This window comes from Podarcis filfolensis, assembly GCF_964270895.1.
Source record: "Podarcis filfolensis genome assembly, chromosome: Z".
In the NCBI taxonomy this organism is placed as follows: domain Eukaryota; kingdom Metazoa; phylum Chordata; class Lepidosauria; order Squamata; family Lacertidae; genus Podarcis; species Podarcis filfolensis.
The window spans coordinates 24,456,079-24,482,049 of record NC_139617.1 but is presented as its reverse complement, the minus strand read 5'-3'; the positions used below and the strand labels follow the sequence as shown (position 1 = coordinate 24,482,049).

The 25,971-nt window shown below is 39.4% G+C and overlaps 1 protein-coding gene and 2 long non-coding RNA genes across 4 annotated transcripts in view; 1 reads left to right on the top strand and 2 right to left on the bottom strand.

The window, feature by feature from the left end:
* The window catches only part of LOC310754244 (phosphatidylinositol-binding clathrin assembly protein-like), a 50,138-nt gene extending 29,619 nt beyond the window's left edge, over positions 1 to 20,519 (top strand). The window contains exons 12-20 of one of the 2 annotated variants that reach the window (XM_083595969.1): positions 499 to 602; positions 2,102 to 2,248; positions 2,730 to 2,840; positions 6,342 to 6,458; positions 6,558 to 6,588; positions 8,185 to 8,305; positions 9,508 to 9,564; positions 10,735 to 10,842; positions 12,069 to 20,519. In XM_083595969.1, coding sequence (XP_083452095.1) covers positions 499 to 602; positions 2,102 to 2,248; positions 2,730 to 2,840; positions 6,342 to 6,458; positions 6,558 to 6,588; positions 8,185 to 8,305; positions 9,508 to 9,564; positions 10,735 to 10,842; positions 12,069 to 12,083 — 811 coding nt within the window. In that variant the 3' untranslated portion in view covers positions 12,084 to 20,519. The remainder of the gene's footprint in view (positions 1 to 498; positions 603 to 2,101; positions 2,249 to 2,729; positions 2,841 to 6,341; positions 6,459 to 6,557; positions 6,589 to 8,184; positions 8,306 to 9,507; positions 9,565 to 10,734; positions 10,843 to 12,068) is intronic. The other variant, XM_083595970.1, reaches the window with a different exon arrangement.
* On the bottom strand, positions 506 to 25,953 carry LOC310754375. The gene is made up of 3 exons (XR_014543776.1): positions 25,889 to 25,953; positions 4,057 to 4,111; positions 506 to 594 (listed from the first exon to the last, which is right to left on the bottom strand). It is a non-coding gene; the product is annotated as an uncharacterized lncRNA (long non-coding RNA).
* On the bottom strand, positions 13,167 to 24,124 carry LOC310754411. The gene is made up of 2 exons (XR_014543814.1): positions 22,758 to 24,124; positions 13,167 to 22,054 (listed from the first exon to the last, which is right to left on the bottom strand). It is a non-coding gene; the product is annotated as an uncharacterized lncRNA (long non-coding RNA).
* Positions 25,954 to 25,971: the final 18 nt, after the last annotated feature.

Below are 25,971 nucleotides of genomic sequence, written 5' to 3'. Positions count from 1 at the left end.
CAAGAACAATAAATAAAACCAATATAAAAGCCGCATAAAAATTCCACCTTAAAATGTTACAAACCACCACCAGCAGAACAAATATTAAAACCAATTGAAGATTAAAATGGTCAAATAAAACCAGTTACTAAAAAGGTCAGATGCTGAAAGCCTTCCTTCACCATTTATTGGAAGGCCTATAAAGAGGAGTCCAAACAAGGCTACAGAATCTTCTGCAGCACAAGCCTGGCATTGACAGTATTGTTGGGGTGACAGTGGGTTTAATACTTGCTTTATTGTTGTGAACAAAATCTACCTTGGAGAGGAGGATTCTTGGAGGATCTCATCAAATCAAATTTGTGTTGTAAAGTGAAATTTCAAGTTATTTCTCTCATGTCAGTGGATGTATATGCAGGCATTTCTTGAAGTTGTCTAATGTTCAGATGTTCAAACAGCATAATAAACTTCCTCTTGCTTAAGTATGCCATTTATAGCTGACAACCTTCTTGGAACTTTCAGCATGCCCAACCTTTCTACTGATCTCTTTGATCTCCAACCTGCATTTGTTCCAACGGTACAGAGTACTCCAGCCATAGCAACATCAGCAGGCAGTGCCTGGGGAGGTAAGTTTACTGCTGTGGTTAAACAAAACATTTACAGTCCTTGGAATTAATTGTCTTTACCCTTTCAGATTGTCATACATTCCTGAATGCACAGCTAATCTTATGTTGTCATGTAATCCAGTTGCCTTTATTAATAGCTGTGGCAGAGAAACATGTAATTGATAACAGCAGCTATTATTGTACCCCAAAATTATTGCTGTTTTTCTTCCTAGTTTTATTAGATACATAAACATCTGCAAATTTTGTCTGCTGAGGGTACATTACATAGGGTGTAACACAGGCCTTGTTAGAATAAAGTTTTAAAGTCAAACAAAAAAAAAGCAGCTAGTCCCTGGCGGAGCCCCCCGAGGCCTAGGGCAGGTGCACCCGGCTGCTCCCCCCCCCCCCCGCTGCCACATGGCCCTGGTGTAACATCTTCTCTTCATCTCCTGGTGTGTGTTCTGAACTGTTAGGTCATTGTGAACCAGTTTTCCATAGTAAATGAAACATGTAACAGGAGCGGAGAACATAACAGAATGTTTGTGGTTTGTGGGTATTTGTAACTGTCCCATTTTGCATTTCTGAGTTCTACATCCAAATGCTTAGCTGCTATCAGAACAACTTGAGGTAGGAAGTTTGGTCTACACGGAGTTGCCTCTGCCCATAATTATAACTTGAATGTCTTCCTCTCATTAGGATTCTGGTTAGTGATGGAATTAAATAAGGCTGCTATATAGAACAGATATGTACAGGAGTAAAAATAGTTATGTCCTCAACACATAGAAAATTCGGTTATAGTACAGATACAGTCCAAACTGGTTGTTGAGATGCTGCTTCCCAGCTTCAACTATAGGCACAGTAAGATCATGTCACAAACTCGTACTTACAGATATCCTCTCTTGTGCATCATACACCTCTGAGTCAGAGGTTTGGGGAAGGAAAATGTAGTGCCAGAAAACCCTACAGGTCACTCTACTTATGAGAAAAGTTAACAAGTGGACAGCTTAACCACCTGCCCCCAGAAGTTAGAAATACGTCTACCAGGAAACAGTGGCTAGCATTCCAGTGCAGAGCAAGCAAAGGTTCAGATGTAATGCAGAGACAGGTTGTGAGAATTCCATCTCTACTTTATACCTAAAGCAGACTTAGATTGACAGCCAAGGATGAATCTGTGTTGGTAGAATGCAAGGTGTATTTTGTGAGCAAGTCAGTGAGGCTCAAGTAGAAATAGCAACTGCTTGGTCTAAAGACCTGGAAGTGTGTTCTGGTGTAATATATGTTTCCCGCTCCCAAAGGGTTGTGCATTTTTGTATGAAAGACAAAACTGGTATGAATTTCATTCAGTAATTTTTGGGTGAGCAGACCAATGAGAAACAGCCTTATACAAAACCGTGTTAAGTCCTTACCATCCTGCTTCTGTGAACTCCCCATGTTGTTCAGTGTGTCTTCTCTCTTGAGTACTACTTGTGTTCTAGTTTTACTTCTTTCCCTTTCTTTCAACCTAATGCTGTATCTGAAAGGAACTTTCTCATCCACAAATGGTTGTGTTGGGTCTCCACCCCACCTGGACCTCTTTGATATGAAGCCAGTTGAAGAAGCTGTAAAAAGTACCACCCCTTTTGTGACATCCACCTTTACCTCCAAACAAACAGTGGAACTGTTTAGTGGTAAAATATCCTCTAATTTCTTTCTAAATATACATTATTATAGTGATTCTAATATTTCTAATTGTATTAATTCTCAGTTTCTGCATTAATTTTCTCAGTTTCAACTCAAAACCACATTACAACTGCTAATTGTTGGTCAGATAACTGTGACAATTTTAATTAAGAATCAAAATTGTGCACTTTAAATATGCAAAATTGCATGTGTTACTTTTGACATGTTCATGACCATAACTTTTTTTAAAAAAGGATATATATATATATATATATATATATATATATATATATATATATGAATGAGATTGGGTTTCCAAAGTTCTATAATTCACTAGATGCCCCTTCTTAAATCTGGCATCTGCTTTGTTCCTTTCTTTCTCTACACTACCCTGTACTTTTCATATAAATGTTTACATAACATCAGCCTCTTAGAATTGCAGACCTATTTAATGACAACAGTACCAATAATTTTTATTATCATTTATAGGATATCCCCTTAATTCGGTACCACAGAATACTGCCTCTTCAACAGTCAATGTGGATTTTGATGCTGTATTTGGTGGCAAATCAGCAGTACAAGAATTTAGAACTGCAACAGGTAAAGCTATTTAATGTGTTTCACATTTCTGCATTTTATAAAGCCAGCAGCTACTTTTATTTGTCTAGTTATATAGGTCATTGGATTCAGTATTTGCCTTTTTATCAGATAATTATTTTATATAATGTCAATCTGTAAAACACTGCTTTCCAGAATGCATGGAAGACAGAGCGCCAATACTTCACATGTATGGACAGCTAGTGGCTAAGGAGTGGGAAGCAAATGAATAAACCTGTCTGGCAAATTTCCTTCTTGTCATTTATTGCTCAGCCATAACTTTTCTCTGTATGTTTCCTTTCCTTGAACATGCATGAATAGCCTTTCCTCAGAGTCCTGGGCTGCTAAATGTTGTTGTTGGCATTTCCATTAGGCTGGGGAGACCTGTGGCCCTCAAGATATTGCTGATCTACATCTTCCATCATCCCTGACCGTTGGCCATTCTGGCTGGGGTTGATGGGCATTGGAATCCCAAAACAATTGGAGGGCAGCAGACATTAAAGCTCAGCCACAAGAGGAGGGGAGAATAGTCTTTGCTCTTTTCTACTTGCTAGTTAGTCACTTGCTGACTCACCATGTTCCCTAATCATGGGGATGAAGTCATACTTTAATTTTGCTTAAATGGTGTATCAAATGGTTTTATTCGCTGGAGGGTGCCTGTCTTTTTAAACTGATGGACTTAAATAATTTAAATTTAGAAATTCTAAGCTCCTTAGAATGTTTCTGATTGAATTGTCTTTTAGAAAAAAGTTACCTGCCCCAAAGTACAAGTGCTTAGTTCTGTTTCCTGCTAATCTAATACCCATTGTGATTGTCCTTTTCTTTATTTTTGGTATATTTCAATGTGGCATTCCGGATCATGGATTTCAATGGGTAAGTTAATAAAGTGATTGTAAGCTTAAGGCTGCAATACTATGTATGCTTAACCTGGGAGTGTGCCCCACTGAATAGCACAGCATTCTGTTCTCTGTAAACATCAATAAGTTTGTGCTACCCCTGGTCTCTGCCCTTAAGTGTAACCCAGGAAGTAAAATCAAGGGCTTTAGGGTTCTCCTCTGAAAGGCAGCATTCTTCTTACTCATAGCAATGATTTTACATAGAAAGGCCACCTGGGCATTTATAGGTTGTGAGCAGGAAACTGCTCCTCAATGAGCACTTGTAAAGGTGTTCGTGCAGAGATTAGTCTGATTGGTGTACAGACCAAAAATGCTTCTCTTACCCTCCTCAAATGCACATGCTTCCAGAGTTTCCTGGGCACTCAATATTGTGTTCAACTGCAAGGGAGGGAATGAATATGATTGTAAAAGAATACATGCCCAGATCAGAGCCCTCAATTGAAATGAATGTGGAACTATCTTAGATTGCAGAGGACAAAACTCAACTCCTGTGACCATAGGAATGTATTGTCTTAAAACATACTGGAACATAAGATGAGCCCTGTTTGATCAGGGCCTATTTAGAGACCCAGATCAGAAAACCGAGCAGGCATCCAGGATGGGGTTGCACTTCCTCAGAAGAAGCACATCCATAGCTTGGGCCTGTTCCTGGATTCAACACTGTCACTGGAAGCTCAGGTGACTTCTGTGACCAGAACCCCTTTTTCCAGCTCTGGGTGTTCCGCCAGCAATGGCCCCGTTTGGACAGAAATGACTTGGCCACCGCACTTTATGCTCTTGTAACTTCCAGATTCAATTACTGTGATGTGGTCCATGTGGGGCTAGCTTTGAAGGCAACTCTAAAACTTCAAGTGGTCCCAAATGCAGCAGCCAGATTCTGTTTAGATCTCATATAACTCCTGTTTTAAAATAGCTGCACTGGTTGCTAGTTTGTTCCCAGGTGCTCATAATTAGTGAGTAAAGCCCTAAAACACCCAGGCCCGGAATAATTGAAAGACTGCATTCTTCCCCGCAAGCCCTGTCAGGTGTTAAGATTGGCAGAGGGGACCCTGTTGCTTATTCCACTGCCCCCAGAAGCTTGGGGTGGGGTGCCTGGGAGAGTGCATTCTCTGTGACAGACCCTAAATTGTGGAACTCTCTCCCCATGAGATGTGTCTGGTATCTTCATTATACAGCTTTCAGAAAATGTTGAAGGCATACATCTCTTTAACCTGGCTTTTGACACCTGAGCTAAATATATATTTAGTTCCCAACCTATTTCTGTTATTTTAAGTTGCTTGTTTTTCACATTGTGCTTTAATTGCTGAAATCTGCCTTGAGGGTAAAGGATGGGTAATAATAATAGTCTAGCATCCTGTTCTCACAGTGGCTGAGCAAAGTGCAGGAACACTCCCCATTCTTACTCCCCAGCAACTGCCTCCAACACTGAATGCTTCTCTATAGGAACCACCACTTCTAAGACAAACATTGCCAGGGGAAGGCAAACAGCCGGTCTCTAAGGACCATTACATCATAGTGTTTTAACATGCCTGCAGTTCTTAGCTGTTATATTTGCCTAACGCTAAGAACATGATCCTTGCATTAAAAAACTTTTTTTGATCTTTATCATTCCCCTCTTCTGGAGAACTCAGGCCAATGTAGATGGCACTCCCCCCTTTTCTTCACACCAACCCTTTGAGGTTGGTTAGTCTGAGAGATGATGAGTGGCTTAAGATCACCCAGGAAGCATAGTGGCCGATTAGGTTGCTGTACCTAATTCCAGCATTCAAACTACCACACACGCTGGCTTTAAAGTACTTAAGACACCTGAAGGCTATAACTGAAACATTGCTATCTAATTTCTTTTAACTGATTATTCTGATAAAATAAACATTATGACCTCCCCATCTACGCCCACCCCAGTTTTGTAAATTTCCTCTTTTTGGTGCTGCTTGGGCAAGTCCATTTCCTGCACTGATGGTTGTGTGTGGGTTTCGGTTTGTGCTTTCTAATTTTACATCTCTAAGAAAGTGCAATTGTCAAACCACCATATACATAGGAGAAACTGCGGTTATCTTTGTGTGCATTAAAATATTTTGTACACTTTCAAGACTGCTTGAAAATCCAGGGTTTAAGAATTCCTTTTTAAATCTTTGAAGTGTAAATCTTACATTCCAGCAGCTTATTAGAATTTTGTCTAGAATCATTTTTTCCAGGAATAATGTGGGGTTTAACCTATATCTTGTCTAATCCTTAAGCTCTTTTGAAATGGAAACTGTACATAAAAGCTAATACTGGCTAGAATTCAGTTTCCATTGCTTTCGGTAAATAGTGTGCTTAGGTGGGTTTGCACATCCCAGCTTCGCCAAAATATACATTCTGACATTTCAGTGAGTATCACAGTATAGATGTAACTCTTATTCCTACATCTGTGGATGTAAGCAGACTATCGCATATACAACTAATTTAACTAGGCAAAAAGGGTTGTGGCATTTTATTGGGAGAAGGGGATTTCTGGGTGGTGGTTCCCTTTTTTTGCCTTCTGTTACCAGTTGAAATGATAGCTGCAAACCAATAATACTCTTTTTTAAAAAGGTTATCTCCTTTGTACCCAGTCTTTAATTTACAGATGATGTATTGCAACCAACAGTACAAGCTCAAAATCAGAGAGTAGCTTTAATTGGTCAGCACAGTGGGAAGATTTTGGCCAATGACCTTGATTCTTCACTTGCTAATCTGGTTGGAAGTAAGTTTAACACTTTCATTTTTAAAGAAAGGTTTCCCTATGTTTATTATGAAAGGAATTCTAAATCTTAATTAAATTTTTTTTGGTGTTTTATTACAGATCTTGGCTTTGGAGGAACACCATCGAAAAAGTGAGACATATATTCCTTAATTTCATAATTTCTAATTATATATTGATAAAAATGTCTTTGACTTGTGTTCGCATTGCTGAGCTATCACAGAATTTTCTAATATTCAGTGTTGTGCCAATACGATCATTCTGTGAGAGCAAATATTGCCTAATGGAACAGACCTTAACCTTCAAAATGAGACATTCAGCAATAGCTTTTTAAGATTGTTTTGAGTTATTAAGAAGATTTATAGCCTGCCTTCGTACAAGCCCAGGGGTTCAAGGTAGTGCATTTTTATTTGTTTATTTTGGTTACATATTACAAATACACATACATACAGAAAAATAGAAAAAGAATAAAAAAAAATAGAGAAGAAGAAGAAATAAAAAACATAAGAAGAAAAAGAAAGAAAGTTTAAAAAAACCTGAACATTTTCAGTTATACATCTTTGTATTTACAAGCCATCTTTTTACAACTTCTGGCTCATCTCCCTTATTTGTAACTTCCCGCCTCCCTTAAACGATTCCTAATAATTCATTATTTCTTATTATCTGTATTCAGTTGATAAGTCTGTGGAGAGCATTCTAATTGCCAGTGGGAGTTTAATCTACACTAAGCCAAGTGAAGTCTTGGGAACCTCTTTTTTCCATATAATTTATGAAAACATCCAGTTTTAACATCCAGCTAAAAATACAAAATTAAGCAAATATTAAAAACAAACCCAATCTCCCCATGTAACACCTGGCTGTTCTGGTAGTCATTTCCGGGCCAGGGTTGGGGCACAAATCCCACTCCAAAAACATGTGACGCAACTGATTTCATGAATAGCACTATTGTTCAAGTATTGGAAAAGAAAGGTTTGTAAAACTTTCACCATCCTGCCAGTCTCTTCTGACTAGAGGGAAAAAAATCCAAATGTTTTAATTCTAAACATTCAAAAATTAACATATATATCTTGCTATAATCAATAACTAAAACAGGTAAAGAAGAAGTCCCAGAGTAAAAGATGTTAAAAGTCTAATTTAATTGACTATAAAACAAATCACAAATAGAATTTGCCTGTAAGTGCAGTGACATCAAACTTGCCACCATGTGCTCTGAGTCGTGCTTCACACCTTGGGTGTAGGGATGCCATCAATAAGGCACAGGGTGTGGGATGTTCCTGGCGCAGGTGAATTGTTAACATTGCTAATAAAAATATTGTTTTGACCAGGTGGTGGGCTGGTTGGTATGATTTAAAATTTGCCTAAACCTCTGGGAACTGCTTTGTGAGAGCAGTTTCCGATGTATAAAGCCAGCTGAGTTATCTGCTACCTTACCAGTGTAACTCACAAAGTTTTATGGAAATTTGGCTCTCTTACTTGCCAGGCTCTTTCTGAAGTAAGCACACCTTGAAACAAACGGAGGAAGTAATTTATTTTGCAGTTATGAATTTAATAAAAAGTAGATGGGGTGTTTAAAAAGTTACATATACCAAATGCTATGATCCAGGGGCCGTGAGGTGTAATTATAGTGGCAGGTAAAAGAAATTAGTGATTAACAGCACAGTTCCGTATATTGCAGTATCATTTCAGCTGTTCTCCATATGTAACTGCTCAGCTTTCAATTCGTTTTTAGATCTGATATGCAGTGGAATCAGCCTACAGAGAAGAAACTTACTGGTGGAACCAACTGGCAAGCGAAAACAAGCACCTCAACTACATGGAATACTGTCCCTATTCCTCCTGCTCCACAGATGGTAATACTTACAGTATTTTCAGCCTTTAAATTGTTTGTGTGTTTGCTTTTCCCCTGTATTTCACAAAGCATTCTTGTCAAAATTTTGAGAGGAATTTACCAGTAAGGCTTTGGCATGAAATTTTAGAATCCAAGGGAGAGGATTTGGACATAAAATAAATTGAAGGTTACAGTGCATCTTGTATAACATGTAAATACTTTAGTACCTTCTAGATGTGATTCTCTGTATTTTTTAAAGTATTTTTGTGATAAAAATATTGGCCAGAATCCAAAGAACTACTTAATTGCACACTAGGGGCTGGTGCTACCCTAGTGGAATTGTTGCCTTGTTTTTCTCTGAGCACTTTACAGCCATCATAAACTGGCTTTGAGACTCCCCTTCAAGATGTTTATATTTTATTACTTTAAATGATTTTAGTGTTGTAAGCTGCAGAAGAAAAATACTGTATTCTGAAGGTAGCTAATGTGTACTAAATTGAAATTAAAGGGCTTTGGAGAAGCAGCTGAAGAGAAACAGCCCTATAAACCCTGGTACATGTACACTTCTGGTCTCCAGTTCTTTGTGGATTGGTGTTTTATTTTTGATAGGATCCTGGCAGATATGGCAAAAATTCATAGCCTTGTATTCCAGCTCCCAGTAACAGGTGCTTGATGCCTTCTAACTTGTTTGTAGTAGCACAGATTGCAGCTTTACTGTTTCTGTGTGAATTGCTCTTATGTGTATAAATGGTAGCTCTTTCTTAGATATCTATTATGCTTCCTGGTTGCTTCAAATCTGAGCTGAAAAGCATGAATCAAATTAATGAAAATATTCTCCTTAGCTATTCCTTCCTTATATGGAAAGAGAACTTTCTCTGTACAAAAGAGCAGTCAGATAATATAGCTGCCTCGTAATTTCATTCAGCCACATTGCTTTAATTCTTTTTGAATGTACAGTTACATGGTGTGCAAGACTGAGGATAATTAACTTCATAACTAGCTTGTCTTGTTTCCAGCTAAAGTCATTCTAGTTTTGGTATCCTACTACTCCCAATAATTTTCTGTCCCTCCTCCTTTTTGCTGTGCTAGAATGGAGTACCTTATCTTGGATATGCGAGTTCCTATCCTGCAAAATAAGATGCATTTTATACAATTTCTTCAGTGTTAGCAGTGGAATTTGTAGCCAAATTTTATATGCAATCTCCCCCCCCCCCACTGTCAAAGGTACCTGCTCCAGTAACCTACCCACTGAATACACCTCAAGTGCCTGTGTATGGAATGGTAAGAATATTCACTCTTTATATTTATATAATACATTGAGAAGATGTTCTATTTTGAATGTCATACATCGTAATTTGCAGCAGTCTAATGAGCCTGAAATCTCAAGTACTAATTCTTTTGTTATTCTGTTGCATTGTAAAGTAGTCTGAAAAGCTTCTGCGTGCACAAGGGAAGTCACTGAAGTATTTTTTATCTTGCTTCCCAGTACTTACCAACATTTTAATCAAAGTGTGGTATAAAGTTTTTCCCACTGCTTTACTTGGATGTCCTAAGAAATGTCTTTTATATTATCCCCAGACCACGTTTTAAGATTTGCCAGTGTGGTCTTAACATCTTTTAATGGATGCAATTTTAGCATCCCCTTAGAGCAAGACCTTTTCACTAGTTTGTCCCTCCCCAAGGAAGTTATCTTAGCCTCCTCATCTCTTTCTTGAAACAGACACAAATATTCTGTCTCCACCATGTTTTTATAAGGATGTCCACAATAGCTTAGGTATGGAAATCTAAGGCTAAAACAGAATTTTAGTCATATTTTATGTAACTGATTCCATTCGTTTGGTGGTGTTTATTATTTGGTGCCCATTCATTTGGTGGTGTTTAAAAGTGCATTCAAGTTGTAACTTAATCCACCATCACCATTTATGTACAAATTCCAAAGAGGTGAAATACCTTGGCTGTATCTGAACTCCTGCATTTACAATTATGCTCATGTTGCTCTATGACAATTTATTATAGAAGCTGGCCATTACAGGTGGGTGGAATTATCTGGTCAACACACTTCTGAGGCATTTCAGTTTCTTGCAAGCAAATTCAATCCTCCATCTCTCTCAGATTTCAGGCAGGGAAAATTATCTTCTCTGCCAGACTCATTGGAAAGCTGCTTCCCGTAAGAATAGATGTCACTGGGCTAGATGGATTAGTGGTCTGACTCTGTTGAAGACCACATGAAACCACTGTCTGAAGAGTGCAGAAACTGGCCGCTTCAGCAGTAGGAGTACTGTGTTCATGCATAAGCGGCTTCTGCACCTAGCCTCGAGAGCTTTGGCGTTAAGTTGCTGAAAGGGAACTAGAATTTGTTTAGCTTTCAAAATATATAGATAGAGCAACCATGTTCAAGCTCAGAGGATCAGTAAATGACTTTATACATTCCTGTTTCTGTCTGACATTTAGGTACCTGCTCAGATTGGAGCTACTCCTATTATGGCACCGCAGCCTATGATATATACCCAAACCAGCCTAAGGCCAACAAATCCTTTTGCACCTATCTCTGGAACACAGGTTAGTATATTCCTTAGCATAAAGATGAAACTCTTCATGATTCCTGTAGACTGTTAACAGCACTTGCCACTTTAAAATATTTATATACTTCCCCTGATTGGTCAAATCTGCTCCTTAGGCTGCAAAACATCATCACCATCACTATTTATATTCAACTGTCCGTGAGCTTGAAAGGATACTGGTATGTTCTTTTACCGTCTCAGATCCTAAAGTACTTGCCTCACAGCACTGAGACCCCCTCCTAATGAAAGTTAGGCAGGTTAAAACTTTCAGATAGAGCTTGATCAGCTCCACTAAAAGAGTTACAGAATGAATCAAATATATATTTATTTAAAATGTTTTTTTTTAAAAAAAAAAGCAGTTATGGGCCCTTCAGCAATGGGTCTGTCAGCAACTGATTGTGCCTGGGTGTTGCTAGCAGGAAACAAACCAGTTCTTTGTTTCTTATTTTGATTTTTTGTTGAAAACAGACAAAAAAAAATGTTTGCCTAATTTGCAATTAAGATGTATTTTACTGTAGTTAGTAGAGTAGTGGAACTTTTATTGTGATGAACGTTCAAAAGTTAAGACTTGATACCTTGTAGTTCAACTTTAAGAAGCAGGGCTTCACCCAAGCCTCTGATTGATCAGCACAACTTTTTAGAGATATTCCTGGGATATTATTAAGCAGATGGAAGGTGATCTGTGATTTTAAATTTTTACATGGTTTTAGTGTGTGTATGTGGGACGTGGGTGGTGCTGTGGGTTAAACCACTGAGCCTCTTGGGCTTGCCAATCAAAAGGTCGGCAGTTTGAATCCCCGCAACGGGGTGAGCTCCCGTTTCTTGGTCCCTGCTCCTGCCAACCTAGCAGTTCGAAAGCACATCAAAGTGCAAGTAGATAAATAGGTACTGCTCTAGCGGGAAGGTAAATGGCGTTTCCGTGTGCTGCTCTGGTTCGCCAGAAGCGGCTTAGTCATGCTGGCCACATGACCCAGAAGCTGTACGCCGGCTCCCTCGGCCAATAAAGCGAGATGAGCGCTGCAACCCCAGAGTCGCCCACAACTGGACCTAATAGTCAGGGGTCCCTTTACCTTTACTAGTGTGTGCATGTACAAAAGAATTGTTGTGCACCAGAATTTTGTTTTAAAAATATATATGAAAAAGCAGTTTACAAGTATTTTGTGAATAAAAATATGTAACCTTAATGACTTTCATTCAGCTTGTTTTTCTTTATATATGTTGCAGATACAATTTATGTAGACCCGCCAAAGCAGCAAGACACTTTGACAACCAAATATTGGTAGAAAGAAGACAGAACTTTTGAACTGCGGTCCTCACTAGGGCACATACCTGCTTCCCATACAATATCAATTACTTTGAATTGCTGTGCTTTAGAGATTATTGTTATAACAGTCACTATGGTATGAAATCATGTTTGGTTTTGGATAGCATAAGACTGTTTTCAGTGGAAAGCTGAAGTATTCTGAAGCTGAAGGTCAGCAAAATATGTAAGGAGAATCCTGACTTTCCCTTTTTAAATAAGAGCTTACTTGGAAACGCTTTGCAGCATTTCCATGCAACAGCTAGCCTCTAGTAAGCTAGTGGAGGGTATAATTATTCTATTTATTTTCTCCCAGAATTCTGTGGCCGTTGTTACCATCGCACCACTTAATGAAGTTGAGCAATAAACCTTTCAGATACTCTTAAGCAGTACCTGATACAATAAGACTCTGAGAAGAATCTTGCATTATCAGAAATGCCAATATTGACTGCTTTTTCTCATGCTAGACTAGCTTCTTCTAATTCACAAATTTTGTACTGTGAGTTTTAAATGCTGTGAATCAACTTTTAACTAAATGTAGGCCATTAACAGAAAACTATAGTCAATTGGCATTTCAGCAGAGCGTTGCCTTGCCAAGTGATAGAGCTATGCTTTGGCAGAGACTGGGGCACCTGACCTATTCTGAAGAAAATAGTATGTTACAAAGTAGAGTGTGTGCGGTTCTGGCATGGATGGCAATAGCTGCACTTCCTTATGCAGCCTCTTATGTACAGATAGCAGCATCATTTCATACTTTAGCTAGAGTTGCCTTCATGTCCCAGAAAAAAGTCTGCAGGTGGCCAGCAGCAGTGAGTCTGGGAAGCTTTTTGCCCTTAATTTAAGATGTAGGGCACCAGCATTTTCTTAGTCATTCATCATTTACAGTGCTGCACTTTAAGAACTGGAAAATTGTGTTCCTGAGCTCCTCTATCCCTCTATAGCTTGTGACCCATGTTGTGGGTAAAGGAGCAAAAGAAAATTTTAAAAGGGCCAGTCACTACATAAAACAAACTTTTTTGGGGGGGAGGAGGGAGTGTAAATATTTGTAAACCCTGAAATACAAAAAAAATCTAGTGCTGCATAATCTTTTCTTCTTCTTTGTAACACATTCAAAATGCAGATATTGTACTGCTTTAAGACATTTAGCTCAAATTTATTTTGTATTGAAAAGTTCAGACCATTATCCTTCAAGATACTTAAGATATTATTGCGGTGTAGGAGAATGTAAGATGGTCCATGATTTTCAAACACAATGCTCCCAAATAATGAAAGGATTACCTTAAACATTATTTTTAAATTTGTCAGATGGAGTCCAGGCATACCTATGAGGGGAGATGGGAAGCAAAAAATGATGATGATTATTTATTTTTTAAAGAACATTTTAACTGAAGAAAGCGTGCAAACTGGTTCTTTCCTTTCTATCACTGCTGTGATGATTTTCTTGTCTTGAGCTCATTGCGGTAGCAATAACAGCAAAAAGCCTCTCTCTTAAATGTCAATGTGGCTTTCTTTCATTAAGCTTGCCCCTTTTTATCATTTAAAACTTTTTGCAGCACTTGAGCTTGCTCTTCCAAGTGTTTTTGCCAAGTTATTGGCCCTTGTTCCATGGGAAGGGATTTGCAGAAACAAAAAGTACTTTTGTGGCTCAGGCTGTGTCAAATTCTAGAAAACCAGTCTTTTCCCTGTAAGTGTCTTTTGTGTTTGTTAATATTGTGCCAAGAATGTAAATATATATATATATGCTTGCTTCAAGAAAGATATACTTGTTTTGTCAAACTAAACATGATTTTTTTAAAAAATCAAATCGTTTTTTTACATATGTGTTTGCAATTTGTAACCACTAACTTTGTATGGATTAAATGTTGCAAGTTGGAAAAAACGTTTCAGACCAAATCTTGGACATGTACTGGCAAAGACATAAACTGGATGCATGTACAGTAATTAAATGTGGAAAATGAATTTTCAAGGGCTTTGGGCTTTAATGTACTCTCCTGGTTTGTCCAAAACCAATATTTATTGTAGCCCTATACAAGCTGGAGCAGCTTACTTAAAGGCCTTGTTTTAGTTGATATTCTAGTGAGTTAATTCAATTGATCCTCATTTAGGATTTTAAATCATGCTTCTAACCAATTTTCTGTCTTTTAATCCAGTTTGGATCAGTACATGTATTTAAATTACACAGATTTTATAATAACTAGCTAAAATGTTTGATCTCAGAGGCTGTGACCATGTAAAGTTTGGGGTTGTAAAATAGGCAGCAACCTTTTTTATCCCCCAGATATTATTTTCTAATAATTCAGTTTAACTGTGCTTAATTTATTGCATTTACTGGCTGCAGTCTTACAGCAGGGAACTTCATGCAATACCCACCTCCTCAGAGAGAGGGCAGCTTCAACTCTCCAAATGAATGGGTTTATGTATGTTGTTTATATGCTTTCTACAACATTATACAGTAATCATTGATGTATCCATTAAAATCACATTCAAAGCATAATAATAATCACAATAGTCCCACGGTAGCATAAGCCCCCAATACTTACACATTTTTGCTTCTATTCATATGCAATTTAATTCATTAAGGAAGACTGGATTTTGTAATTTCTCTTTTCGTATCTAACTTGCCAGCTCAGTGACCTGAACTCAAATGTTACTGAGTATGTGCATCTTCTCATGCTTGCAATCTTTGTAAGCAGTGTGATACTTGCACAACCTAATTTAACCTTTTCTCTACAGCAAATGTGTGGGGATTCCCCCATGCTCATGCATGAAGGTAACCTGTAAACCCTAGTAATGGCATTACTCTTAACCAGTAATGGTTATTTGAGGAATTCTTTTTAAGAATTGTTGCCCACTATACTGGTGTAATTTTTGTCAGATTCAGTTTTACATTCTGTCTCCAATAACCCTAAACTTGGAGGTTGTGCTTTTATCCTATAACCAAGGACTTTGAGTTTATAATAAATGAGCTTTCTAGACATTAAGTGATTATCTATTTGTTCAATTTGTTCATCTTGTCCAGAAAAGTAATAAATGTCAGTAGCTGTATTTTGGCTGTCAATATTAGCATTGAACCTTTGTAGGTAATACTTAGTCTAGTTCTTTAACTTATATATAAAAATCTCCCTCCTTTATCAGATCTTTAATGTGCAATTGGTGGGGTGGTTCTTGAGTATGATTAGAGTGCTGTCTTTGCTTCATATTTAAGTTGCCGCAATTGAGAACAGTGGCAAGGTGTGAGATCAAAATAAATTCGGGGAAGAGCAGAATACAGTCATGGCTAGTCCAGTGGTGGAGGAAGCCTTTCAGGCACGTGGGGTGGGGTGAACCGCCCATAGGGGCAGGGCAAACTGCTCATAGGGGTGGGGCGCTCGGCGCTCACAGGGACAGAACAGGGTGCTCAGCATCCCGTGCCGTCACTATGGGCACTACCACGCGCTACATCCCTGTGGGCACTGTCGTGCATCCTGTGCCATTCCTATGGGTGCCGAGCGCCATGGGGCGCGCAGTGCCCATAGGGACAAGACCGTGCCCTTAGGGACGAGACAGGGCGCGCAGTGCCCATAGGGACGGGGTGCACACCGGGGCCTCAGCCACCCTACAGCTGGTGGGGGGGAGGCAGGCGCACAGTACAGAGCCTGTGGGCACTGAGATATGTGGCTTGTGCATGCTGCAAGCCCCGCGGTGACGAGTGCTGCCTGCCATTTTGTCACCCCATGTCAGGGTGGCACCCAGGGCAGACCGCCCTCCCCCCCCCTTCGTACCTGGGCTAGTCATCCCTACAGTCATACTGGGTCTTTAGGGAATTGTCTGTCCTTATGGAAAACCAAAATAACAGTTTGGTCCCAACTGCTAGCACCACTTTCTGTGCCAAATCTGGAGAATTTGAACTCTCCTATCTCTGTGGAGGTGGGTTTATCACTCATTTCCTTGCTGAAAGATTGCATCTTTTTTTTTATAGCTGACCCTAGCAGTTAGATGGTGGTCACTGTTAACATTATTGAAACTGCATTTGGGGTCGCTGTGGCCAGAATTACACTTTTATTCGTCTTGCCAGAAATGCTAAAAGTACAGGTAGCTGTACTGTTTTCAACTTCCAGTTGGCGAAAGGTTGTTTACAGTGGTATTAGTGGTGTTTATAATTGAACTGTCTGAATAATGTTAGATTATATGTATTTAAAGGTTTTTAAAAGCCAATAAGATGTCCATCATACATACTTGACATTTGCTGCTTCCCTATTAGATATATTAGCAGGTTAAAGCTAACTATAAAAATAGCAACTCAACTAAACTCAGGACAGGATTGCACTGCATATGACATCGTTTTGTAAATTTATTGTGAGAGTAAGATGCTGACCAACCTACTGCCTTCCCAAAGATACTGACTTTAGAGAACAACTCCTTCCTTATGAATATATTGGTATCATTTCTATTATTCATTATTTTAGGGCAACCTTCCCATGCTGACTTGGGCTGATGGTAGTTGTAGTCTAAAACATCTGGAGGGCACCAAGCTGTGGAAGGTTGCCATAGTGTTTTGGCCATTAACGGGTTGACTGCAAATATGTGTTTGTGGTTCTGAAATATTTGCAGGTGAAGCAATGTGGTGGTTGTCTTGTCACAAGATTATCCTTAAGGCAGTGCTATCCTTAAGGCAGTGCTACAAGGCTGCCATTTTAAAAGCTACAAAACCAAGGCAGATTTATTTCATCTGTTTTTGTTCCATTGTTTCCATTGTATTTAGGGTCACAGCCTAAATCTTAAGATTGGTGTGTCCTGGCTTTAGTTGTGTTTGATACTTTTATAGTTTGATAATTAGACTGGTAGGTCAGGGTTGTAATTCCCATATGTATTCAGAGAAAAAATGCATGAAGCTGAGGAGAAAGAAATACACACACTCACACTCCCCCCCCCACACACGTGGATTTCTGTGTCAACACCACTTTCTGCATTTCCCATATTCAACTCTGATTAGAGATTTATTTTTGCTTTAAAAAAGACATATAGGTTATTAAAATGGCAAGAATTCTGTCTTAAAAGCTTTGGGAAGCATGGACAGTTCGATTATATTATGATTTTGTACATTCTTAAAACAGGATGAGAGCGATGGCAGTTTCATCATGTGGCTTCTAGGAGAGTGTGTGAGAATCTGAAGGGTGAAAGGTGCCCTTGTACAGAGAGTGCTCTCTCTAAGGGTCAGATTAGACATGATGATAGTGGCTGTGCTTTTTTTGTTCACATCTCTGCCTCGTTTTCATATAGAAAGGAAGGTGGCGTTTGAGCTTAATATTAGAAAGCATGGACAGGCATGGAAACCAGAGCCCGTTCCCTCCCGTAGTCCATTGCCCACATGTGTCCCTCCAGCTCTGCTTCTACACTGGAAATGAAATGAGCTGGGAGTAAATAATGGGCAATGATCCCCATGTAGTTAATGCCATAGACTGGGAAGAGTCAGTCCCCTTTATTGTTGCAAACCTGTTGCAGTTAAAGCCAGCCTCCACCTTACCCCACTTTATATGAAACCCAGGAATAAATAAACATGGCTGCTATGGTCACATTAGTTGGCCATAAGAATAGAAATGTGATATTAATGGGTAATATTGTCATACTTGAAAATGTCTCTTCTAAAGCTGTTGCTCCTTTTCCTAGATATACATTCATTTTTTAAAAATGTAATAAAGACATTTTCAGTCTCTGATAAGAATGTGTAGAGCTTAAAAAGAAAGCAAGTATACTTTTTGGGTTTTTTTGTAAAATGTTGTCTTTGACTTTAAAATTAAATACAGGGTGTACCTGGATCTGTTTGGGGTTTATTGATGTGTGGTAAGGGTGGACTACAATTTTAGAGTAGAATGCACTGTGGATCAGTGCTTTTATTTGTACATAAAAGGGAAAACTTCTTTTCTTTTTAAGTAGCCTGCATTTTGAGAATAATATTGACATGCGCTGTGTACCAGTCACTTATTTCCATTTTAAAGATTATATTTTTGAGTAATGGGGAACTGTACGTGCTATCTCTACAGTTTCTAGAAATTACTTAGAAATGTTGCTTTTGAATATGTAATTTGACTTCTTGGCTGTCCCATGTACTGCTTTAGTATGTATTGTGTACCTCATACCCCCAGCTTTCTGATGATAGCATTTATTTTAAAATATTGTAATAACCAATGCAGTCTTTATTCTTCTTCTCCCCCTACCCCACCAGTTTGGTAAATAATTTGATGCAATTGTATTCCTTTATAAAATAGTTGGCTGGATTTTTCTTGAAATATTGGAAGCAGGGGGAAAAGGTGTTAAATGTGTATGTTGTTCTGGGTTTGGTTTTCTAATTGATAATTTCAATTCATTGTTCCCAATATTCTCTTCCTTGCCCCACCCCAATGCAATAGGTATGTGCCTTTATATATATATTAATTTGACAGGTGCTTCCTGTTTGCAGGATGACTCTTTAAAATTCTTGTATAATTTTTGTCACAGCAGGGCAGTATTGATAATCCATATATTTGTATTTCAAATATGATTTAAATTGCATATTGTATCTGATATAGAAAATGTATTGGGGGTTTTTTCTGTAGTATTTGATCATTTTCTATTCTGTAGGTAGAACAAGCAAGGAAAACCTCATTGTTGGAGAAGGTTGGAAGTTTAGTTTTTAAGCAGGTTTTAGGTCCCATGTGCTCACTAAGCAACATGCAGCGTTGGTTCCAGATAGTTAGTAGCACATAGCTCCCATTGTAATTAATGGGACAAGTTAGTAGTAACTTGATTACTGCCTTAGTCTGATATAACTGCCTTAGTCTGGGATCAACATATGATGTTGAGTTTGTTGAACAAGCCTCCTTGCAATCAAGAGCATATGCCACTAACTCCAGTAACTATTTCCTTCACAGAACAAATAGCAGATTGGGGGTGAGTGGGTGTCAAGATTACCAGAGTGTGGGGGAAAGGCTTAAACCCTACTTCTTGCATATTATAACCCAGACACCTGATTCTCACTATTTCCTCTCTTTTACTTTTTAAGACACATGAAATCAGGTTACTCATTTCTTGCATTGTCTAACATGGTCCCAAGAGGTCAGTTGAAGGGAAGGAGCTGCTTAGTGAGTCTTACAGTCTTTGTAGTTTGGAAAGCAACCGCTTACATCAGTAGTGCTAGTGCAGGCAAGGAGAGTCTCAGCAAACATCGGGAGTTCATGACACACTAGTGCCGTTTACCAGCTATTGGTGGAAGCAACAGGATAAAAGTTTCTGAGACAAAGCATTTGATTGTCACTGTGGTATTAACAATATTTCCCCCTGTGAGTCAGTTTTTAAAAGTCTACTACACCTTATTCTCAGAGAAATGGTATTGGTGAGCATTATATTGCATTATGAGCCGAATCCTTAATTCAGTGACCTCTTTGCTTCATCTGTCTATATCACAGCTAGGCAGCAGGAACCACAGTTTAAAAGCTAGATGTGAAGCTGTGGTTCCTGCTGCCTGGCTGTGATAGAGACAGACTATATTCAGAAAAATAATGTTGAATGCAGCTGCAGAGTTGACTTCTTATTTTAGAAAAAGAGGAAGTCGTCTTTTGAATTTTTGTTTTGTTTTGAGAACAGATTATAGTAATACCTGCCACATTAATTGAATGACAAACAGCAAAATGTTTGAATGCTGCATGAATACCTAGCAGCCCAAATTTTGTTTAGCTAATAAAATACAAGTTTATAGCCATTTGCACCTGCAGGAAATTTCTTTTAATGTACCATTATGATTAATCAACCAATAGTTCTGTTGTGGTGAAGGCCACTAAACACCAAAATGATTCTAGACTTCAGTTTATCAAAGCAGATTCAATAATTTCCCCTCAACTGACATAACAAATAACATATTTAATTATCTGTAAAACAATTAAAAACACAAGTACAATTAAAAATTGCAGGTTGTACAAGCATTGGTAAGACAGTACTGAATAAATGCATTTAGCAATTTATTTTGAAAACAGGGTTTCTGCAAATGTACTCATATTTTGTATTTCAAACGTTTCTCAGTTTATTTCATATTTGAAATATAGCTTAATGGAGTGTATTGTGTTTTTTTATTTAAACTACTCAAAAAATGTATTTTGCCCAGCTCTGCTTGTTCTTACTTAGATTGATTTTGATATGCTTTCCCTTTACAAAGTTGCAGTGTGAGAACATGGTGCATCTAGCCATCAAAAAAAGTAAATAAATTCCTGCCTCTTCTCCCCGCCCCCAGCACTTATTTTGCTGAAGCACAGGGCTTGCTATGTTAACATTTTAATGATCCTTGACAGTATGTAAAACAGGAGGTGGTTGAGAGTCCTCCATTTTGTTAATGAAACAGGTTTTGGAAAATAAACTGGCACAAAGTGTCTTGGGTGTGTGTTTTAATATCTTTCTTAAAAGCAGTGTTTCATTTCAACCAATGGTGCGGGTCAACCAGCAACACTTAAAAGCTTTTACTGTTTTATTTGATGCCATTGGCATTGGGTGTTTAAGGATGATCAGCTATGGCTAATGAACCAAAGGGCTTTTCCAAAAGGGATACACTTTTTGATTAATGGTTCAGGTAACCATGTCAAACCAGTAGAATAAAACGTTCCCCAAAATCAGTAGATTTAATCCTTTTGAGTAGGACCAGCTAAGAAGCTACCAAGAAGTGAATGGGCTGAAAGTCTGTGTGACCTTTCAGTTGAACCTATCAAATCTATTATTGTACTGTCACTTTTGGAATTAAGTAGTTTTGTCAATGTTTGTGGTTGGCGATTCTGGTAAATTACTTACATTTTTCTTCAACTTAAGAACTGCCTTACCCTTTTAATTATTATTTATATAGCTCCACCAGTGACTAGTGCCTTACAGATCACAATAGGACAGGTCCCTGACCCATTCCAAAATTTGTTACAGCAGAAATAGCATAGGCAGTAAAAAAGGATGCACTACATGGTTGTTTCAGGTATATGTGCATATTTACAGGCTGTTACAGAATGACATGAAAGCTAAGAAGTTGTGCTTCAAGTTTTGCATACATATAATGAACCTAGCTATCAAAAACCAAAGTACATCATCTCTCAATGCAAGCAGGTGAGTGTACACACCTTCCCCACCACATTGCCTAACTTCTTATTTTCTTGGCCTATAACACCTTGGTTGTGTATTCTAATTTTATGTTAAAGTAAAATTTAGAGCTTATACCTGCATTGTTTGCCTTGGAACCAGCTGGAAATCTGTACTATATTAGAGTTGCTTTCTAAGTTTAGCTTTGTCTACTGGAAGCTATTCCCATGTACAAAATACATTCATTCTCGCACCACATATCCATATATGAAATGAGGGCCTTAGGCAGAAAAATGCATATAAACAAAGACCTAGGGTTTTAACTATCTCATCACTCATTTATTTTGCCATTAAAAGCCTCAAATTATGCCCCATTCATAATTGCATTCCTACTGGAATCGGTTTCACAGTACAGAAACTATTTTTATTGTTTTTGTGTGTGGCCCAACAACATAGTTCTCTGGTTAACTTAGCAATAAATGTCAAAAAACAATTGAAATAGTACTCTCATTTTGACTCAAGAAAATCACCATTTTATAGTTCAAATCGGGAAAAATAAATACATTAAATGGACAAAAGTACAAAGATTCACAAAACGTTTAGGGGTATGTGTACCCCTGCGTATCCCCAGAAAAAAAGCTGTGTTTGTGTGTAATGCGCCCAGATTACCTAGGGCTTTTAGATAATTTAGGCTATCGGAAAGATCTTCACCTGAATCTGAAAAGACCACAGTGATGGTACCAAGCTAATCTCTCTGTGGAGGCTAGTCCATAACTAGGGTGCTGTCACTGCTGAAAATGCCATCTCTCACTTCACTTGGTTTCGTGAAAGACCCAAAGCAGGGCCCAAGCTGTGAAGTTAGTAAAAGTTACTAGTATGTATTAGCATCAATTATATGGTAAGCAAATTGTGTACATCAAATGTATATAGACTTGAAATTCCTATGGAACAAGAATGGATGTGTGTGAGAAGAGAGGTAGCCAGCTTGGAAGCCACATATCTGGGTGGGTAGCTGGTTATGAATAGTACATATTCTTGAACATGATACAATCCCCATCTTCTACTTCCTCCTTGTCTTATTTATTTAGTCAGTATACTGCCTTTCATCCAAAGGTCACAGGGCGGTTCACAATATAAAAATACAAAATTAGAATTCAAAATACATAATACATGAAAAACAAACCAATAGCCCCCCCCCAAAAAAAAACCATTTAAAAAGCCATGGTTGAAGAGAAAATACCTAGTTGAGATATACGTTCCTGGCATCTAAAGATATGTAATGAAGGTGCCAGGTGATACTCTGTATAGAGAGCATTCACAAATGAGGAGCAAATCGCCTTGGCATGGATGCTGAAGTTGCCCAGAAACAGCAGTCTGGGAGTCCTCAATGCCAGCTCTGAGCTCAGGCGAGGAGACTGCTGGGCATTGAGGTGCTAAAAAGAGGAAGTGGACTCTGGTGCAAGCTCTGGCTGATCTTAGCAGAGCTGGTTCTAGATTTGAGGGAGGCCCTCAAGGCCCTATTTCCATGTTCATGAGAACTCTGGCAGGCTTACATCAGAGTAGCAGGGCCCTTATCAGTCCTGGCCAGCTGGGGCTGGGAGACATATTCTCACAGTGGCCCAGAGTATTCCAAGGGGACATCATAAACAATAGAGTTGAATGCAAGAGTTCTATGAGCATCACTCAGGTGGTCCACAGCATGGCTGTGAAGAACAGTGGGTGCAGCAGCTGCTCATTCTGAGAACCCAGCAATCCTCTGGCAAGGGGAGGGGACTTGAAAGAAATGAAGAGGATTAGGATCTTAAGCAAGAGGAAGTGATTTAAAAGGAGTGGGGAGCATTAAGAATACAGAAGAGCAGGAGGGAGAGATTTAAAAGGAGTGGAGAAGATTAGGAGCCAGGAAAACAAGTGAAAGGAAGCAAACATATCAAAATAGAAGCAATAAAATTAAAATGCATATGGCATCTAACACAAATGCGTTACAGTTGCTGCAATGGGCAGAAAAACTATTTTAAGTGGTCCACCAACACACTCAGCAATTTTCAAGTTTGGGAATCACTGATACAGGGCTATTTTACATACTTGTTACACTATAAGCTTTTGTTGGCCAGAGACCACTCTCTGAGTCTCTGAGGAGTCTTCAGACCAATGCTCCATCTAAGCCTGGAGTTGGCAGTGGCTTATGATCTCAGGCTAAGGTTTGCTTGCTGGAATTTGTATAAAATGTCACTAAACCACCTAACAACTGTGTATCACATTGTTTTGATACTATTTTTCCTTTCATTTATATAGTAAATCATGTAGAATGAGACAACGGATGTTATTATTTATTGAACTTATATAGAGTGGTACCTCGGGTTAAGTACTTAATTCGTTCCGGTGGTCCGTTCTTAACCTGAAACTGTTCTTAACCTGAAGCACCACTTTAGCTAATGGGGCCCCCCGCTGCTGCCGCACCGCTACCGCACGATTTCTGTTCTCATCCAGAAGCAAAGTTCTTAACCCGAGGTACTATTTCTGGGTTAGCGGAGTCTGTAACCTGAAGCGTCTGTAACCTGAAGCTTATGTAACCCGAGGTACCACTGTACAGTTCTATACCCAGTGGTCTCAGGGCAGTTCACAGAATAAAATCAAAATATAAACCACAAAATACATAATCAAAATAAAAACAACAACCCAATAACCCCCCAACCCATATTTTAAAAGGGCATATGATAACACATGATAAAAAGTAACTAAGTAACTTAAATGTAACAAAAGGGGACACATGATAAAGAGTTAAACCAGGCATAGGCAAACTCTGCCCTCCAGATGTTTTGGGACTAGAGTACAATTCCCATCATCCCTGACCACCTGTCCTGTTAGCTAGGGATGATGGGAGTTGTAGTGTGGTGTAGTGGTTAAGAGTGGTAGTCTCGCAATCTGGTAAACCAGGTTCGCGTCTCCGCTCCTCCACATGCAGCTGCTGCAGTGGCGTAGCGTGGGTTGTCAGCACCCAGGGCAAGGCAAGTAATTTGCGCCCCCTAACCCGTGGATTTGCGCCCCCTAACCCTAACCCCCAGATGTTGCGCCCGGTGCGGCCGGCCCCCCCTGCACCCCCCACGCTACGCCACTGAGCTGCTGGGTGACCTTGGGCCAGTCACACTTCGCCTCTCAGCCCCACTCACCTCACAGAGTGTTTGTTGTGGGGGGGGGGAAGGGGAAGGAGAATGTTAGCCGCTTTGAGACTCCCTAGGGTAGTGATAAAGCGGGACATCAAATCCAAACTCTTCTTATTCTTCTATGCCTGAGTTAAACGCACAGCTGAGGATGAAGGATAAGAAGCCTTAGGATGAAACTCCATATGCACTTACCTGAACCTAAGTCCCATTGAACTCAATCAAGCTTACTTCTGACTAGACATATCTATTAAAAATAGAGTTGAGATCTGTTTATCAAAATGCTCCCCCTCTTGTAGCTTGTATTTGCTATTATTACATTTATAGTTTAATATTACTATGTGAGAGTCACCTGAAAAGCCGTATAAAATATCTTCTACATCTATGTGTAAAGGGGAAGGGCCATGGCTCAGTGGTAGAGCATCAGGTTTGAATCATGGCATCTTCAGGCAGGGCTAGCAATGTCACCAGCTGGAAACTTGGAGAGCTGCTGCCAGTCAGTGTGGACAATACTGAGCTAAACACATAGCTGTCAACCTTCCCTTTTTTGGTGGGAAATTCCCTTATTCCAGCACCCTTTCCCACTGCTATCCTGGATTGTTAGATATCCCGTAGACTGTCCCTGGGACAGGTGAGGCCGCTGATCCCTTATTTTCAAATCTGAAATTAGACAACTATGTAAACGGACCAATGGTCTGACTTGGTATAAGGAAGTTTTTCTATGAAAGCCACCAGTGTGATATATCAGAGGTTGGTTCATAAGGGCTAAGGTGGCACTGCTCCGCCAACCTCAGTTCCTTTCCTTCTTACAACCAACCCAGGAGGTGGTGGAACTACGTAGTTGTTACCTTCCTCTTTTTCGGTCTCAGCGCTGCCCTTGTAGAATTCAGCAGGGAGGTGGATGGGGCAAAAACAGAATCAATCGGCTCTACCTGTCTTTGACTCTGGTTCCACCTCTTGTTGCCCTGACTCCCTTTCCTCCCTATCATAATCAAGGGACATTTGCCACCGCTAATGTGATGTAGTGGAAACTAGGATTCAAATCCCCACCGGCTCACTGTGTTGCGCCTGTGACAGTGGGTTATCGCGCGGATAAAAAGGGGAGTGGGAAAACCGAAGAGCATGAGACCCTTAGTCTTGGCGTCGTGGGTTTAAACCCCCCTTTGGGCGAAAGATTCCTGCAGTGGCAGCGCAGGGGATGAGATTATTTGATCCTCGTGGTCCCTTCCAACTCTAGGACTCTATAATGATGCATACATCATACTGAGCTCTTGGAAGGAAATGTCTGATATAAAAGTAACAAATATTCGGGCATCCTTCATGGCGATCCTGTAACTGCAGTTCCCATGATTCTTTGAGGGGATGAAGCAATGTGCTTCAATGACCCAGTATGTAAACAGCCTTGCTTCTATGCAATAATAATAATGATATCCAATCTTATTTATATGGTAAATCACGAAGGGGCTTTCGCTTTCTTAGGGGGGTAACTGCACATTATCACCACCATCTAACACCAACAATACAACCTTCACACCAAAAACGAGAATGGCAGGGCACGCTCCTCCCTTACCCTCGGGCAGTCAATCAAGACCTATCAGACAACAGGGAG